Genomic DNA, 19565 nt, shown 5'->3' with positions numbered 1-19565 from the left:
CTCCAAACAAGATAAATTCAAAGAAATCCACTCCAAAACAAATCATAATCAAATGTCTGAGAACTAAAGATAAGGAAGAAAACCTTGAAAGCAGCCAGACAGAAACAATGCATTACCTATAGGGAGAAAACAATACACAAGGCAGCAGATTTCTCATCTGAAACTACAGAGCCCAAAAAGAAGCGGCACATTTTTCAAGTGCTGAAAGCAAAGAACTGTCCACCTAGAACTGGATATCCAGTGAAATTATCCTTCAAGAATGAAGATGACATCAAGATATTCTCAAATTAAGAAAAATTAAGAGAATTTGTCATGAACAAAAACTAACCTTAAAGAATGGCTGAAGGAAGTTCTTTGTGTAGAAAGAAAATTATAAATATTAGGAATGAAGAAAAAGGAAAAAAAGCAAAAATATGGGTAAATATAGTAGACTTTCTTTTCAGTTTTCTGAATATATTACAAATGGGGAAAAGTAAAAGAAAGTAAGATTTCTACATTTCATTCAAACTGGTAAAATGATTATACCAGTGGACTGTGATACCTTATATATGTTAGGTAACACCTAAAGCAACAACTAAAAAATCTATACATGATACACTAAAGACAAACAAAAAGCTATAGATAAATCTAAATGCAACTCTAAAAGACACTCAAATAATTCATATAAAGGTAGAAAAAGAAGAGAAACAAAACATAGAAGAAACCAGAAAATAAATTGTCAGAATTACATATCACTAATTACATTAAAGGTAAATGGTGTAAATATATCAATTAAAAGAGTTTGGCAAAACTGATTTAAAAAACTAAACCAACTGTATTCTGTTTAAGAAAAAACAGTAGGTTGAACATAAAAGGATTGAAAATATATATTGTGCAAAAATTAATCAAAAGAAAGGAAGAAAGGCTTTATTAATGTAAGATAAAGTAGGCTAAGAAGAGTGGCTAGAGGCAAATGGGTGGCTTGGTCAGGTGAGCATACAACTCTTGATTTCAGCTCAGGTCATGATCCCAGGGTAATGGGATCAAGCCCCACATTGGGCTCTGCGCTGAGCATGGAGCCTGCTTAAGATTCTCTCCCTCTCTCTCTCTCTCTCTCCCTCCCCCACCCCCGCCACCCTTCCCCTGCTCACACACTCACTCTCTCTAAGAAAAAAGAGAGAAGAGTGGCTATATCATCAGTATACTTCATGTACTTCAAAGTAAAATGTCATAAAGTAGAATTCAGAGCAAAGAAAATCACCAGTGACAGACAGGGACATATACAATGATAAAAGGGCAAATCACCAAGAAGACACAGCAATTCTAAATGTATATGCCCCAAACAGCAGAACTGTAAAATATGTGAAGCAAGAACTGCCAAAATCAAGAGGAGAATGGAAAAATCCACAATTACAGTTGAAGACGTCAATGCTCCTCGCAAAACAAATGATAGAACTCGACAGGACTTGGAAGAACTCAACATTATCCAACAGAACCTAACTGACATTAACAGAACACTTTATCCAACAACAGCCAAATCCACATTATTATCAAAACAGATGCCAAGGCAGATCATATTCTGGGCCCTAAAACAAACCTCTACAACTGAAATCTGTGATATAATAAGAAACATATTTGTAAAATATTTCTGTCCCCATTATTGGCACAAAGCTCTAAAAATCCTTACAATTTCCTGAGAGCTGTTTTGTTTTGTTTTGTCATTTGTAGCACATGGAGTTTATGCTAATGAGGGACTGGGAGGGGAAGGGGGTCCTAGATAGCCTCAGGATGGGGATGGTCACTAGGAAGAGAGGGCGAGGTCTTTCAGCCACACCACCAACCTCCAGAAAGGAGAAGGGGTTGGGGGAGCTGGAGATTAAGCTCCATAAAAACTCTTGAACAATATCTCATGAGCTTCTGGGATGGTAAACATGCCAGAAGAGTGTCCCATTCCACTTCCATCGGGACAGAAACTCCTGTGGCTGCGACCCTTCTGCACCTCACACTGGCAGAATTTAGCAGTGAAGCCATTCGGGCTTGCTCAGTTTGGAGTCTTGAGGACTGATTCAATCTCCCTCGGAGTCAGCGGTCTATTGAGATTTCCTATCTTTTGTATGTTCAGTTTGGGTAGGTTTTGTTTCTAGGACTTTATCCATTTCATCTGCATTGTCCAATTTTAGTAATCAGAGTCTTTTTCTTCTTCAATCAATTCTTACTAAAGGTTTGTCAATTTAGCCAAACTTCTGGAAGATCCAACATTTGGTTTTGCTGGTTTTCTCTATTATTTTTCTATTCTCCATCTCGTTGATCTCCACTCCAATCTTTATTTAATTTCTCTCTTAGTTTTGGATTTAATTTGTTCTTCTTTGTCCAGCTCCTTCAAGTTGTAAGTTCAGTTGTTGATCTGACATCTCTTTTGTGTTTCAATGTGAGCACATGTAGCTGTAAATGTTCCCCTGGGTGGTACTCTTGGAGCACACCAGAAGTATTGGTATGTTGTGTTCCCTTGTTCCTTTGTTTTGAAATATCTTCTAATGCCTCTGTGGTTTCCTTGACTCACTGGTTGTTCCAGAGTGTTGTTTAATATCCTCTTGTGGGCAGAGAAAATACCTTGTGTGATATCTGTCTTTTAAAATCCGAGACTTGTAACGTGGTCAGTGGAATGTCCACTCCCTGATCCCTTGAACATGTGAACGTGTTAGCTTAGTAGCCAAAAGAATTTTGCAGGTGCAGTTAAAACAGGGAGATTATCCTAAATTATGCAGGTGAGCCCAATGGAATCACATGGGCTGGTAAAGGCAGAGATCTTGCTTTGGCTACAGTCAGAGACACAGCAAAAGGGGGAGTCGGAGGGACTGGAAGCATGAGAGGGACCCAATCACGTTGCGGGAGGAGCTACATGGAGGGCACACACAGGAGGCATGTGGGTTACCGTGAAGAAGAAAACCCTGGTCCCTGGAGGATAACCAGCAAATACATGAGTACCCGGTCCTACAGTCACCAAGAAACCGGATTCAGCCAACACCTCAGATGAGGTAAGAGGCACGTTCCTCCTCATGTCCGACAAAGAACACAGCTCTGCAGGCATCTTGATGCTGGCCTTGTAAAGTCCCCAAACAGAGGACCCTGTGAAGCCCCCAAACTTCTGGCCTACTGACACTGTGAGATAATACCTTTGCGTTGTTTTAAGATGTTAAGTTTGTGGTAACTTTTATGGTAGCAATAGAAAACCACTACAGGGTATTTGTCTAGGATAAAAATAGCTATGGGGGCACCTGGGTGGTTCAGCCAGTTGAGCATCTGACTCTTGATTTCACCTCAGGTCATGATCTCATGGTTTGTGGGACAGAGCCCCATATTGGGCTCTGCACTGGCTACACGAAGCCTGCTTGGGATTCTCTCTCTCCCTCTCTCTCTGCCCCTCCTCTGCTCACACACTTTCTCTCTCTCTCTCTCAAAATAAATAAACTTTAAAAAAAATTTTAAATATACAAACTTAAAAAAAAACAAAAGAACACATACTATGTGAGTTCATTTACGTAACTACTTAAAAGACATATGTAGGTGGTAAAACTACATTGCAAACAAGGCGTGGATGATCACAGCTGTCAGAACAGTGGCTCCTCAGCACTCCTCAGGAGTGCTCAGCACTCAGCATCTCTCCTCAGGGAGAGATGAAGTTGTGAACGAAAAAGGGCATGAAGAGAACCAGGTGCTGATAGACTTTAGTTTTGTAACCTAGGTGGTCACTATACAAGCATGTTTTATGCTCTAGACTATATATGTATAATATCACACAATTAAAGAGGTTATAAAAATACTTCTTATATTTGCAAAAACATTGCCAGCTTTCTCATAGTTTGTTTTTACTATTCACTTATGCTCTACTTTATGCCAGAAATAATTGAAGGTAGGCCCGTATTTTGATTCCTACCTAATAAGGCTCAGGAACACGATCATTCCTAAGATCCTTTTTTCTGAATAGAAAAACAAACTCACAGATCTACTGCATAAGAAACTCTGGGAGTGGGGCCCAGAAATCTGTGCTTTAACAAGCTCTCTTGGTGATTCTGATGCTCACGGAATTTAAGAACCACTGGTATAAGGACACATATAAATAATCCTTGTTATTTTCATGGAGTAACAACTTCATCTTTAAGATCTTATAGATACTGCTTCCCAATATGCTTAAAAGTGCACTGTATCCATACACCACAGGCACTCATTCTGTCAAAGGTTGAACCTGGTTGATGTGCAAGACTGACCGGGAGGCCTGATTCAGATGTGGAGAGAAAGGATTTGTGTTTTTGTGTTTTATGTTTATTTACTTATTTTGAGAGAGAGAGAGAGAGAGAGAGAGCTGACCTGTGTGAGCAGAGGAGGGGGAGAAAGAGAGAGAGAGAGAGAGAAAGAGAGAGAGGGAATCCTAAGCAGGCTCTGTGAGGGTACAGCCCGACAAGGGGCTGGGGCTCAGCTCAGATCTCATAAACGGTGAGATCATGATCTGAGCTGAAATCAAGAGTCAGACGCTTAACCGACTGAGCCACCCAGGCACCCCTATGGAGAGAAAGGTTTGGTACTCTTATTTTCTAAAGCATTTAAAGAGTGATCTAAGAGTTATCCCTTCAATAACCTTAAGAAACGTCCCTTTGGAGAGAAGGTGAGGCTCAAAGGGGCAACAGGTCGTGCCCACCACATGTGAAAGGCAAGACCTGTCACCAAAATCCAGGCCTCTGAAATGAGTGGGGAATTAATTCCACTGCCATCAGCCAGAGTGTGCGTCCCTGATAGGGATGGCCTGACTGGGCTCACGACCACCCATGAGGACGTGATCAAACAAACTACTTCCTTGAGTAACTAAACTGACAGAGGGGCCCAGGAGACCTCCATGTATAGTTGGGGCTGAAGGGTCCAAGGATGTCATCCTGGTGGAGACAAGGAACCCACACTTGTAACTACCGGACCAGCATGGCTCTGTATGAGGCCAGAGGCGCGTGTGCTACGTAGTCATGAAGAGATGTGGTTCCCAATCTCAAGGACCACAATTCCAACCACTAACCCTCAGACACCAGCACCAACGTCCCTGTAAACAGTAGGCACTGGAAGAGGAACTGCCAACTCACCAGAGCTAAAGCAGAGAAAGCCCCTTGGCCTCCCACCCGAAGGAGAACCTCCAGAAAAAGGTAAGTTTTCTGCCTCTGCCAGACAAACTGCTTCACCCCTGTAAGGACCTAAAAGACTCTGCGAGTCACTTTGCGTGCCTGTGACACGTTGTCAAGGCAACCACGGCTCCCAGCTCTTGCAACGGGAGAATCTTCCCAACCATGTTTTGAAGGCACTCACTTGCCCCCAGGTTCTTTTTGTTTTAAGCTATTCTTTAAATTCTTCTAAAATAAAAAACGTTAAAAATGTATCTTTCTGCTCTCCCGGAGCCCTCATTATTTCTTGGGGTTTACTCCTCCCTAACAGATGTGCGGGGTGCGGGTCCTCTATGTAAACACAATGCCAAGGTGAACGGCCGTCAAGTAGACATAATTTTCACTTCGTAATCATACAAATCACGCCACCTTTGGAAATACACTCATGCAGGTGTGGCCCAAAGAGCTTATGTGTTCTGCACAGAAAAGAGGGTGCTGTTCCCAAAACCTTGATAACAACAAGAAGTGGTGGGGGGGAGGAAGAGCCAAACGAAGGCCAGCAAGGGTGCAGGCAGACAAACACTGGTGGAAACAGGTATTTACAAGACAACCAGGGCAATGTGCAAACCAGCTGGAATTTCATGTTACGGGATCGTCCCTTCTTGTTTCAGGTGAGACAACAGAAATGTGAAGGAAGAAGAGAGGAAGGAAGGAGGAAAGAGTGAGCCTTCCTCTCCTAGCGATAGATACCAAATTCTTTTTTTTTTTTTTAACTTTTATGCATTTTGGAGACAGAGAGAGAGAGAGAGACAGAGTGTGAGCAGGGGAGGGACAGAGAGAGAGACACAGAATTTGAAGCAGGCTCCAGGTTCTGAGCTGTCAGCATAGAGCCTGATGCGGGTTTCGAAGCCACGAACCATGAGATCATGACCTGACCCAAAGTCGGACTTAATCAACTGAGCCACCCAGGCGCCCCCAGAATCTTTTTTTTTTTAATGTTTATTTACTATTATTTTTTATGAGGAGAGGGAGTGGCAGAGAGAGAGGGAGACAGATGATCTGAAACAAGCTCTGTGCTGACAGCACAGAGCCCGATGTGGGGCTCAAACTCATGAACCATGAGATCATGACCTGAGCCAAAGTCAGACACTTAACCGACTGAGCCACCCAAGTGTTCCTAGATACTGAATTCTTTACAGAGAAAGTTATCTGGCCTCTTTCTTGCTGGAAAGTAATTCAGAGCTGAGGGTATGGATGAAATAGGACTGGTCACAAAACAGCTACTGTGGAAGCTGGGTGATGAGTGCCTCGGGGTTCTCTATGCCACTCTCATTTTTTGGGCATAAGCTGGAATTTTTCCATAACAAAAAATTATTTAAAAAAGAGAGAAAGAGAGAGAGAGGAGAGGAAGAAGAGAGAAGGAAAGCATGAGAAAGGAAAGCAGGCAAGCCAAGGGAAGAAGTGAGAGCCAACAAGGGAGTGGAAAAGGGACAGTGAAAGTGCAGAAAGACAGAGCGTGCGCGGGGTGAAGTACCATGGACGCCCCAGCAGCCCCCCTACTCCATGTAGGCTATGCGGCACTGACATAAAACGTGAAAAGCTCAAAGGCACCAAAAGCCTGTCCTGGTAAAAATTCTGATGAAGCACCATTCACACGTGCCCCCATACCCCCAGGACAGCCCGTGTAGCCTGCCTTCCGGAGGCTGGGGAAGCATGTTTGCATGTTTTAATGGATGGCTTTTTTTTTTTTTTAAGTTTATTTATTTATTTTTGAGAAAGAGAAAGCGTTGAGTGGGAGAGGGGCAGAGAGAGAGAGACAGAGAGAGGAGAGAATCCCAAGGGGCTCCATGCTGCCAGCTACAGAGCCTGATGTGGGCTCGAACCCACGAACTGTGAGATCATGATCTGAGCCGAAACCAAGAGTAGGACACTTAACTGACTGAGCCACCCAGGTGCCCCTCAAATGATGGCTTTCTTAGGGGGCAATAATTCACGAGTTTGCCTGGCCCCGCTGGGGCTCATGGCCAAAGCTGTAAGTCTTATTACTGGGCACTAACATGTACAGAAGACTGAACCCAGGAATACAAGAAGGAAATCAGACAAAGGAATTTAAAATCCAATGAAAATGAATATAAATAAAAATTCCTAGGGATGCCTGGGTGGCTCAGTTGTTTAAGCGACCGACTTGAGCTCAGGTCATGATCTCACAGTTGGTGGGTTTGAGCCCCATGTCGGGCTCTGTGCTGACAGCCTAGAGCCTGCTTCGGATTCTGTGTCTCCCTCTCTCTCGTTCCTGTTTGTGTTGTCTCTCTCTCTCAAAAATTAATAAAACATTTTTTAAAAATTTTTTACATTACAAAAAAAAACAAACTGCTAGCTGTCCCCAGGAAAGAAACGCTACAAGAGTCATCTCTTGATTACTCCAGGAAGGGAGAATACAAAAAGTTAATCCAAACACCATTTATGCCGAGTCCTAGAATACATTTCCATTTTGTCTTGTTTGGCTTGGATTTTACGTTGGAGTACAAGTGTGTTCGGGGATGGCCCAGCAAGCACCAGAAACAAATAATAAAGCCCTCCTCTGGCCGATTCCTTACTTTGGAATTACTTTGAATCACACCTGGCTTGAACTCTTTTTCCTTCTTATACTTGTCTTGTGTTTGAAAGCAAATCCTAGGAACTGCTCCCGAACCATTACCCAGATGATCCCAGATCAAAAGCAGGCCCCGGAGTCGACTTCAATCAAGATGCAAGGCCGAGGGCTGCTCTAGAACCAGCTTGGGCCTCAGGACACTTGTGAGAAGGCAGAGTGCAGAAGGCAGAGTGCGGAAGGCAGAGACACGCCGGCCTCAATGGGCCACGCCACACAACTTAAAAGCTAACTGGGTCATTTGTCACAAGGGACTCATGAGGCCATCCCCTAGGACCAGTTCATGACCACTGAGGCCATCCCCTGAACCCACGAGGGGAGAATGCAGCCCACACCTTCTCCGCGAGAAGGCTGCCCAAAGGACAGGCTCCACCAGAGAAGCATGTCCCTGCCTCTCACTGTGCGGTTTGGAACTTATTTCCTCTTTATTCTTCCCCTAAGTAGACGTTCAGCCATTCAAATTCACCTTGCAGTTCCTTACTTTCCTCCTTCTCAAGAAGATGCAAGCTGTTTCGGGAATAACATCTGAGAAAGTGAAATCCAGTGCTATGCTAGCGGTAAAGTCGGATTCTCATTCTGGCTCACTAGACATGCCTTAATTCCAGAAATGTATGCACTTTTTTTTTTTAAATCTGAGAATGAAGCCTTTTATGTAACAATCCTGAGAACGCAGCTCAGGCCCCATCCTCCAGGGAGTCTCAGTGGAGACCACGCCCCCAGGTCTTCAAGTTGGCTCTCTCTACCTGGGGGGGAGGGGAGGGTAACTCTTCCCAGCTATCTTATCTTTAAAATATCCTGTTTAATTGTCCTGTTAAATATCCTGCCAGTCTGCTGAATTATCTAGTTTTTATGAGACTTTAGGAATGTTACTCGCAAAGGGCACGGGTTTGCCTTCCTGACCTCCCTGCTCCATGTGACCAGATTGTAATGTTTAATCAAAAAGCACTGGGCTCAGCCCATTAAGCATCCAACTCTCGATTTGGGTTCCAGTCACGGTTCCTGGGATGGAGCCCCTGGGACTCTCTTGTCTCCCTCTCTCTTTGCACCCCCCTCCCCCACCCCCACCCACTCATGTGTTCTCTCGTGTTCTCTCGCTCTGGGCAAAAGGGCATCAAGAACGCTGCAGCTAAATGTGTTTCCATTTAAATGACCAACAGAATATAAAGATGGGGGACAAGATGACTGTGCCAGTACTGGAGATAACAGAAAGTGCCATGGACTTGTGCCAAAAATGTCAAGGGCTTTTGGCAGATGGAACCCAATTGAAGAAAAATATAAACCAAACAGCACGGCGCCCACCACCCTTCAGAACCGACTGGGTTCTTGAGACACAGGGCTCTGCTGCCTCTCACTTGAAAGGGCAAGGTCTCGAAGGGACAGTGGGCCATGGGGCAAGCGGGAAGCCCACACAGTGGACCCCTCTGGCTGTGGTGGCTCAGCAGCACTTCAAGAAGTCAGGGTCAGGGGTGTCTGGGATGTGTTTTACACATCCCAAGTCTGGTAAAGATCAGACCTAAAGGGAAAGATGCACCAGGAAAGGTGGATTCCCCAGACCCAGAAAGAAATCAATGATGAGGGGACTAGGAAAGAGCTTCCGCTCCCCCTTCCCTCAGGCTGATGGATCTCTAACTTGATGTATCAGTCCATATCACTCAGGAAATACAGGAGAGAAATCTGTGAGGTGTCTATAAAGAGATTCTGAAACAGACAAGGAAAATACAGCATGCCTCCTTGTTAAAAAGATTCAGCACAGGAAGCACACATAATTTTTCAAGAGAAACCTCCTTATATTCTCAAAATTTCTAAACACACATGGTCTGTGGAGATAAGATAGCAAAAGAAGAAGAAATTAAATAAAGGAAGAAGAGGCTTGAGGAAAGGAATGAATGGGGGGCTGAATGAGATAAGACAAAATAAGACTGGATCTGAAAATACGACAGCAAAATCAGTATGTGTATTAGAAACCACACAAAGCAGCACTGGTTGGATAGAAACCGAATCAGTGATGTGGAAAGCAGACACGAGAAGTTCTTCCAAAAGGCAGAGAAGAACAAAGAGACCAAGGTAATGAGGGAAAACAGGGCAAACAACAGAGGACGGTGAGCAGAGCGCTCTCGGGGGTTCTCGGAAACCAGAGCCCACAAGACCGCCGTGGGCAAAGACCCACAACTGAGGATCGAAAGGGGTCACTAAGCACTAGACAAAATTCAAGTGAAAAGACTAAAACTGAGCTACATTCTGATGAAAACTTGAAACAGCAAGGGCAGAGACGGGAAGAATCTAGTAGGTATCAAATGAGGGTACCATGATGACTACATGTACAAACAGACCGTCCGGGCTGGTTTCAGACTTCCCCACCAAAGGCCAGCAGGTCAGGTGGTTGTGGTTACATCAATTCCATGTGGGACCAAGTGGCACAGAACTGTTACTACCACACACGTCCCAGTGACTGCAGGGAAAACTCGCAAAATCCGAGTAAGATTAGTACTCAAGTTAAAAGTTTCAGGGGCGCCTGGGTGGCTCAGTTGGTTAAGCATCTGACTTCAGCTCAGGTCATGATCTCATTGTTCATGGGTTCGAGTCCTGCGTTGGGCTCTGTCCTGACAGCTCAGAGCCTGGAGCTTGCTTTGGATTCTGTGTCTCCCTTTCTCTGCCCCTCCCCTGCTCGCACTCTGTCTGTCTCTCTCTCTCAAAAATAAATAAACATTAAAAAAAAAAAAATTTCATGCCAGTATCAATTCCCTGGTGTTGCTATTGTTTTTTGTTCTATCAAATGTCATCGTTGGGGGAAGCTGGGTGAAAGGTACATAGGATCTCTTTGTGCAATCTTGGGACTTTCCTATAAGTCTGTATTTAAAAAAAAGAAAAGATAGTAGGTCAAGCATCAAGGTCTAATACAGATATCTGAAAGAAAAAAGAATTCCATACCCCAAAAAAATTGCTGCTCCCAGGAAAGTCATTCTCAGTTATGAAGACAATGTATGACGTCAGAAAAACAAGAGTCAAAATTTTCCACAATTTCCAAATCCAAATGTTAAAAATGGGCAGACATGCTCTGAAAGGTCTACGGATAAGCACTAAACCCAGTTAAGGAGCCTTCAATGTGAATAATGGTTATAACTGTGGTTCTAAACCGAGAAACAAATATCAAACATAAAGTTTAAGAAATAATGCATGATCAGGGCACCTGGGTGGCTCGGTCAGTAAAGCGTCTGACTTCAGCTCAGGTCATGATCTGGAAGTTCATGAGTTCGAGCCCCATGTCGGGCTCTGTGCTGACAGCACGGGGCCTGCTTGGGATCCATTCTCTCACCCTCCATCCCCGCCCCCATCCTGCTCGCTCGCGCTCTCTCTCTCTCTCTCTCTCTCTCGCTCTATAAATAAATAAATAAATAAATAAATAAAATATGATCAGGAAATGTATAAGAATAAATTAGGCTTAAAATCTCATATCAAAAAAACCCTCCAAAAAGTAGGTTTCAGAAAGTAGGAAGTCTCACTACCTACTAAGTTCCTTAGCATTTGATTTTTTATCTTGATACTAAACATTAAAAAAAAACAAAAAACCTTAGGGCCCCCTGGGTGGCTCAGTCAGTTAAGCATCTGACTCTTGATTTTGGCTCAGGTCATGATCTCACAGTTTGTGAGCTCAAGCTCTGGGCTGGGCTCTGTGCTGACAGAGCCACACCTGTGTATACACATACACTTTCTCTTTCTCAAAATAAATAAATAGTTTTATATTTTTTTTAATGTTTATTTATTTTTGAAAGAGAGGCAGAGCATGAGCAAGGGAGGGGCAGAAAGAGAGGGAGACACAGAATCAAAAGCAGGCTCCAGGCTCCGAGCTATAAGCANTGAAAACTTAAAGGGGCACCTGGGTGGCTCAGTCAGTCAAGCATCCAACTTCAGCTCAGGTCATGATCTTAAAGTTCATGAGTTCAAGCTCTCTGTTGGACTCTCTGCTGTCAACCCAGAGCCCACTTCAGATCCTCTGTCTCCCTCTCTCTCTGCCCCCTCCCCTGCTTCCACTTTCTCTCTCAAAAATAAACATTAATTTTTTTTTTTTTTTAAAAGCAGCATCTGACCCTTGATTTTGGCTCAGGCTATAATCCCAGGGTCCTGGGATCAAGCAAACATTGGGCTCTGCACTGAGCATGATTCTGCTTAAGATTCTCTCTCTCCATCTGTCTCTGCCCCTCCTCTGCTAGTGTGCCCACATGTACTCTCTCCCTAAAAAATAAAAAGAAATAAAAACTTAAAGTTATCTTTTAGCAGAATAAAAATAAAGAATTCATATTTTTAAAAAATCTCTAGAGGAAAAAAGGAAACAAAATCCATACTGTAGAACACCATGGGGGGAAAAAAAGACACTTAAAACTATGTTTTAACTGCATCTACAAGTGATGTACCAAAAGAATTCAACAAATAAGGAGGGCTAAAAGTGGGGGGAAAAAAAACAAGGAAGAAACAAATCAAGGAAACAAACACAAGACAGTAGGGTGGCACTGTTACAGCAGACAGTAAGAGGAAACGTCTGTTACCAAGTATTAAAACCAATCATAAAGCAACTGTAATTAAAAACAGCTGAGTAATAACTATCATAAATGGATCAAAAGAACAGAAACAGACTTAAGTGTTATAATAGTATAAAAGAACTAAGTTACAGGGGTTCCTGGGTGGCTTACTTAGTTGGGCGTCCAGGTCATGATCCCACCGCTCATGAGTTTGAGCCCTGTGTCAGGCTCTGTGCAGACAGCTCAGAGCCTGGAGCCTGCTTTCGATTCTGTGTCTCCCTCTCTCTCTGTCCCTCTCCTGCTTGCATTCTGTCTCTTTCTCTCAAAAATAAATAAACATTTAAAAAAATAAAAAACAAAGTTATAATAAAGGTAGCCTTTTTTTGAAAGAGAGGAAGAAAGTACGAGTGGAAGAGAGGGAAAGAGAATCTCAAGCAGGCTCCATGCTCAGCACGAAGCCCAATGCAGGGCTCGATCCCACAACCCAGGGATCATGACCTGAGCCAAAATCAAGAGCTGGAGGCTCAACCTACTGAGCCACCCAGGTGCCCCTAAAGGTAGTCTTTTATTTTTTAATTTTTTTTTTAAATTTGTTTTTGAGAGAGAAATAGAGACAGAGTAGGAATGGGGAAGGGGCAGAGAGAGAGACACACAGAATCTGAAACAGGCTCCAGGCTCAGAGCTGTCAGCACAGAGCGGGGCTCGAATCCACAGTGAGATCCTGACCTGAACCAAAGTCAAATGCTTAGCCAACTGAGCCATCAGGTGCCCCTTAAGGTAGCCTTTTAAATTCATGAGAAAAAGACTGTTTAAAAATAAAATAGAAGCAATTATTGGTTATTTAGAAACAGTAATCATTCCTTATATGCTATACTAACATAATTCCAGTTGAGTTCAATGGAACTTAAACCATAAAAGACTAAGAAGAAAATATTAATGTATTTATCTATTTCAAAGAAGTTCTTCCCAAGTACATATCTACATGCTAATAATAATCTCACTATAAGCAAAATGCAAGGCAAATAGCAAATCAATGAAAAATATCTGTAACAAGATAAAAATCATTAAGAAAAGAACAAATACTCCTTACCTGTGTGGGCAAAAGACATGATTACATGATTCACACACACACCCCAAATTCAAACATCCATTAAACACATGAAAAACGAAAAACAAAACAAAACTCCCTGTCATTATTAATGAAAGAAACACAGATGAAAACATCTATGTAATAACTTGAGAGCATAAACTTGTATGGTCTTCAAACCTTCAAATACTACAAGCCAAATTACACCTTTAAGCCTCCTTTAAGTACCTATCTAAGCCTTAAAATTTATCCATGTTTTGTTTTGAGAATTCACATTAAAGAAATAATAAAGCGTGTGTACCAAGATTTCTGCCCCAGGAGCAGGGGATGAACACAACAGTCAAACGGGGTCAGTGGATTAGCCAGGCCCTGCCACTTGATTGACCGGCAACAAAGGGACATCAGTAAAAGCATCTGCATTTTAGAGCTTTTTAGGAACCCAAATAATGATGGGCGCCAGTAACCATCAGGCAGTGGTGGCAAGTTTATCTGTAACACCGCACAACTGGCTCTAACTCCCTTATCTGAAATGCTTGCAGTCAAACATGCCTCACAATTAAAGCCTTTCTGGATACAAAAATAAATAAATAAATAAAAATTTACCCGAGCAGGTCTGGGAAAGTACCTGGTTATCAATTCTGTTACTATTCCTACAGGGAAATATCCATTCTAAGTGAGATAAGCACCAGTTCAGGTCACGTTTTGCAGTCCAATGAGTGAAGAAAAAATTTTCAGTTTTAGAGCTTTCTGGACTCCGGAGATGCACAGAAGGGATTGAGAACCCGTGTTTATAATAGAGAAACATTAACATCTATCTAAGTGTTATGATAATAAGGGATAGGCTGCATAAGTTATGTAGCCCTAAGACGGGAAACTGCACCACTATAAAAAGCCACTTTTTTGGGGCGCCTGGGTGGCTCAGTCGGTTAAGCATCCAACTTGAGCTCAGGTCATGATCTCATGTTTCATGAGTTCGAGCCCCATGTCAGGCTCTGTGCTGCTACCTCAGAGACTGGAGCCTGCTTCAGATTCTGTGTCTCCCTCTCTCTCTGCCTCTCCCCTGCTAACACTCTGTCTCTCTCTCAAAAATGAATAAACATTAAGAAAAAAATTTTAAGTCACTTTTTCTAAGAATATTTCATAAAATGGGAAAATGTTCATGAATAGTAGGTTAAAAAAAAGGCAAGATAAAAATATGCATTATGAATTTGACTTTGCGAAAGTAAATTACATGGATGTTTACGATTCCAGAATAAAAGACGCAGGAACCATACCAGGATGTTAAATCAGCCACACTGACTTATGTTCTTTAGACTCCTCTGTATTTTTCTCACTTTCTACGACAATCAAGAAAATAACCCACTATGATCTGGAACCATGTACGGCCTATGTTCCTGTGTAGGACTAGAGGGTTAACAAGTCCATCTCTGCCCCCAGGGAATCTAGAATCTCATCTCTAGAGAGCTCTGGGCAGGACTCAGTCCTCTCTGCATGAGACTGCATTTCATTCTCCATCAACAACTCCCTGCTGGCAGTCGGAACACTGTGACCCACTCACCAGGACTTTTTCACACCTCCACCTAATGAGAAACACTGGTGACCTTGCAAACCAGTGGTAAAAATGGCACGAAAGGTACAATTAGAGCTTGATTCAGTTCATGACCTTATTTAAATCTACCCCCCCAAAAAAAAGGACTGTTCAAATGTGTTCGACTTTTTATTTTTTTCACTGTACCCAGGGAATCTCAATTATTTAAGAAATCGTTGAGGGAGGAGGAAAAGGGAAAACAAACCTGCATTCAGGTTTGTTCCAGGTGCTTCTCATGAAGAAGAGGGTGTGAACTTGAACTTGACAGGCCCAGCAATGAAAACCTCAGTCATTTTGTGGAACAAATAATCTGCTGAGAGGGACGGTGACACTGGAAGGGCCCCTTGTGAAGGGACAGGCAGGAGTCAACACTTCTTACCTAACAGACCATCAGTGTCTAAGGGGTGGGCGTTGGGCAAATCATTGAAGGCCTCAGTTCCCAGTTACCTGAGTGTTCCTAACACCCAGGTGGTCTTCATGAGCTCCTCCCACGTCTAGAATTCTCTATCAGTTTAATAGTTCAAAAACCTTTTACACCAATATGCTATTTGTGACGGATTGTTACAGCCTACTTGATTTCAAACTTGGAACAGAGGTAAATAAATGGTTAATCAACACCTAATCACCCAAAAAAACCCAGATGGGTTGACAGTTTATCATGTTTACATAGAATCCAATAGTCTTTTTCAACTATTGCAGAGAAGAGGAAAAATCCTTCTGTAAGGCTTTCGACACATAAATTCTTGCCGGCTGTGGCCTTAAATAAGAAGTTAACTCTCTTAGCTTAATCCCACAGAAATGACTTGTTTGTAGGCAGATTATCCTCTGGGAATCCTTTTTATTATTTGTGGGGTGCTAATCCTTCCCTCCTTCCCTCGCCTTCTCCCAACCCAAAGAGGAGGAGCACAAGGTGAGTGTCCATCGTCCCCTGTACCACCAGGACCATCGTGAAAACAAGAACCTTCCAGGAGAAAGGGCGGACTTACCCTATCCCAGCTGAAACACAGGCCCAGCCGATCAAGCTGCTTCCTCATGTGTTTAATATTACTGTCAAACAAAGCAAGAGGGTTTGGTTTTCAGAAGGGGGAAAGCCACAAGCAAACCACACCTTGAGAACGTGAAGGGAAACTCCAGAAATCTAGGTTATTCAAAAGGGTTTCCAGGGACGCCTAGGTGGCTCAGTCCATCAAGCATCTGACTTCGACTCAGGTCATGATTTCAGTCTGTGAGTTTGAGCTCCGCATTGGGCTCTGCTCTCAGCAAAGAGCATGTTTCAGATCCTCTGTCCTCCTCTCTCTTTGCACCCCCCCAAAGTACATAAACATTAAAAAAATATTTAAATGAGTTTAAAATCGACTGAAGAGAAGGCCCCTGATGTACAAAGTGTGGGAATCCAAAAGAAACCTGGTTTAGAGCTTGCTTCTCAGTCAAAACCTAAAATCTAAAACTGTCCAAAAACTGGGATAGAGGGAGAGAAGTGAATTAATCAACTTTCATATAATAGGAAATGAGGTAAGACGTCATTTTTCCCTTTTCTCTAGGTGATCTCTGCTTGGCCAGCAACAGCTTATTTTATTTTGTGCTAGACACTTTGCAGAAGAGTGCTTACTATGGACAGTGTTGGTGCCCTCCACCCCTCAAGTTCATATGTTGAAACCTAACCAAGGTGATGGTCTTTGGAAGTGAGGCCTGTGGAAGGAGATTAGGTCTTGTGGGCAGAGCCCTCCTGAATGGGATCAGTGCCTTATGAAAGAGACCCCAGAGAGCTTCCTTGCCCCTGCTGCCATGTGGGGACACAGAGAGAAGACAGCCATCTGTGAACCTCCCCCTCACTAGACACCACGTCTGCAGGCACCTTGGTCTTGGACTTCCCAGCCTCTACAACTATAAGAAACAAATGTCTGCTGTGTATAAGCCGCCCAGACTATGGTGTTTTTGTTAAAGCAGCTGACTGACTAAGCGCTTCATCATTATCCGTTCAGATGAGGTAGGGGCTAGACTATCCCTCTCCTACAGAGAAATAAACTGAGACACAGAGATGCTAAGTAATTTCCTCAAGGTGATTAGCTAACAAGAAGGAAACACAGGATTTGCACCGAGGTGGCCTGATTCAGGGGCCATATTCTTTTCTTTGTTTACAGTTTAGTTTTTGAGAGAGGCAGAGAGAAAGGGAGAGAGAGAGAAAGAAAAAGAGAGAGAGAGAGAGAGAGAGAGAGAGAGAATATGAGTGGGGAAGGGGCACAGAGAGGAGGAAAACGAATCCTAAGCAGGCTCTGCGCTGTCAGCACAGAGCCCAACATGGGGCTTAATCCCATGAACTGAGAGACCATTACCTGAGCTGAGATCAAGAGTCAGATGCTTAATCGACTGAGCCACCCAGGCGCCCCCAGGAGCCATCTTCTTAACTGCTGTTTTCTAGTGGAGGGGTTGGCAAACTTCTTCTGTCAAGGGCCAGATGGTAAATGCTTTCAGCTTTGTGAGCCATACGGTCTGTCACAACTACTCAACTCTGCCCCTGTATCATGAAAGCAGCCATGGGCAATATGTAAGCAAATGGGTATGGCTGTGTTCCAATAAAACTTTACTTACAAAATTAGGTAGGGCCAAATTTGGCCCATGGATCATAATTTAACAATTATTGGTCTAGTTTACATCAATTTTGTACCATATTTGATCCACTTTATTTAATTATCTTTTCTTCCTTTTTTCATCATTCCCATTTAATCTAGAATCAACCATAACTGGAAAAGTGGGAACTGGGGGTTAGGAGAAAAAAGAGGGGAAGAAAAGGTTCAGTGGATGCTTTTACAATGTAGCCTTGGGCAAGATAAAGCAAAGGGAGGTGAAAGACAATGGGGACAGGCCCTTGAGCTGCCCTTCTACATCTCTTGGGGCGTAGGGTAGGGAAGGGCCCAATCTTTGTGAAAGAGGCTCATGGAGAGAGCCCAGAACTCAACTGGGTTCTGGCACGAGGGGTGGGCACTGCTGGCGCACATGTATGTGGAAGCGTGAGGCACAGGTGGAACTGGGAGTGTGTCCCTCTTGGAGAAAGCCACGCCCAAAATATACTGGCCATATATTTCCACCCTGAATGTCTAAGTTCCTCTTGCTCTAGAAGGGCAAAGGCAAAAATTAACAGAATTTTCAGAGAAAATGACACTGTGGGATTGGGATATAGCTAGCACTGGTCAAGAAGATGCAAAAATATAACAAATGCAACCCTCTCCTTCTTCCTTCCAAATGCAAATCCTCAAAGGAAGAATAACTTTGCAAACAACAAAGCATCAAAGGGAACACATAAATGAATACCTAAAGCCTTCTAGGTCATTTCTTAGAGAAGAACACAGCTTGCTAAAGCCAAACACCAACATACACGATTCTGTTTATCGCCTGGCAGACCGCAATGTTTTGTTTGCTTTGTTCTCTGTTTCTCATGCACAGATTAGAACATGTTCTTGAGGTTTCTAAATGTGTTCAGATACACCTATAAATACATACCTTTGCGTCCAACTTTCTGGATGTAGATTCCTCTCGATCGCTGCATTTTCGGCAGGCAGTCCGAACGCATCCCATCCCATGGGGTTGATGACCTAGCACCCAGAAGAGAAACATCAGTCATGGCCGCCTGCTAAAATCTCTACCAGCACTGTCTTCTGGGCAATAAACAGGCCTTCTCTCCTACTAACATGTCATGTCCATTTCTGGATGATTCCAAATGATGCTTCTGAAAGCCAGCTGGCTCCTATGATGTATACAGAGGAAGAGAATTTAGAAGGTTATATGCCGTGGTGCCAACAGCAGTTTTCTCTGAGTGGACTATTTTCCGTGACTACTCTTTACTTCCTTCTTCTTCTTGTCTGTATTGTCTATCATGAAACCAAGCTGTTTTCCTGAAACTAGAGTTTCCTGTGATTTCAAATATATATACCTATAAAAACATACAGGCATTTAAAATGCTCACCTCATATTTGTCTCTTCCAATTAAGGAGCTGTGCTGTCCAATATGGCGGCCACTATCCACACACGGTTGTATAAATGTAAACTCAAATTAACTAAAATCAAAAATTCAGTTCCTCCGTTGCACTAGCCACTTCTCAAGGCTGCAACAGCCACTATGAGTCACTTCCTAGAAGATGTCCCCATTCTCTGAAGAGCAGGGAAGCCTAAAATCTTAGAGCTCAGAAAGGGCTCTAGGTCCTCACCTAGGACCTAGGCAAGAAAGGTCCTCTACCCCCGCCCCCTTTAATTTGACAGTTTAAGCAACTGTGGCCCGGCGAGAGTGAGCAGCCGTGCTAGATCACACCAGAAGCAATTAATTGCCTTAAGCCAGGATGGGCCAGTAAGGCATCCATTTCTGGAAATGGACACCCAGTTACACCTCGACTGGTGGCTTCAATGCCAAGGTCGTCAAGCTGACTTACATGCTGTGAGTGGGAACCGCGGCTGGAAGCACATACCGGCCTTGTTTTAATCACACAGACAACCTGGCCTTCTGTTCACACACACTTCCTTGGGATAGTGACCAATATACAGAGGCATTTACGGGCACTACCTCATCACGCGTGCACATCAAAACAGGACATTTTCCACCAAAGAAAGAGGTCTGGTT

General features: G+C 43.3%; 1 protein-coding gene across 3 annotated transcripts in view; it reads right to left on the bottom strand.

Annotated features, from left to right (window-relative positions):
• Positions 1-19565, bottom strand: part of LARS2 (leucyl-tRNA synthetase 2, mitochondrial) — a 236287-nt gene that overhangs the window by 103186 nt on the left and 113536 nt on the right. For all 3 annotated transcript variants that reach the window (XM_077776920.1, XM_077776921.1, XM_077776922.1), the window contains 2 exons: positions 18455-18546; positions 15943-16003 (listed from right to left, as the gene is read on the bottom strand). In XM_077776920.1, the coding sequence (XP_077633046.1) occupies positions 15943-16003; positions 18455-18546 (153 nt within the window). The remainder of the gene's footprint in view (positions 1-15942; positions 16004-18454; positions 18547-19565) is intronic.

This window comes from Crocuta crocuta, unplaced genomic scaffold (genome assembly GCF_008692635.1).
Source record: "Crocuta crocuta isolate KB4526 unplaced genomic scaffold, BGI_CrCroc_1.0 scaffold77, whole genome shotgun sequence".
In the NCBI taxonomy this organism is placed as follows: Eukaryota; Metazoa; Chordata; class Mammalia; order Carnivora; family Hyaenidae; genus Crocuta; species Crocuta crocuta.
The sequence above is the reverse complement of the archived record's forward strand: the minus strand, read 5'-3'. Positions and strand labels throughout refer to the sequence as shown.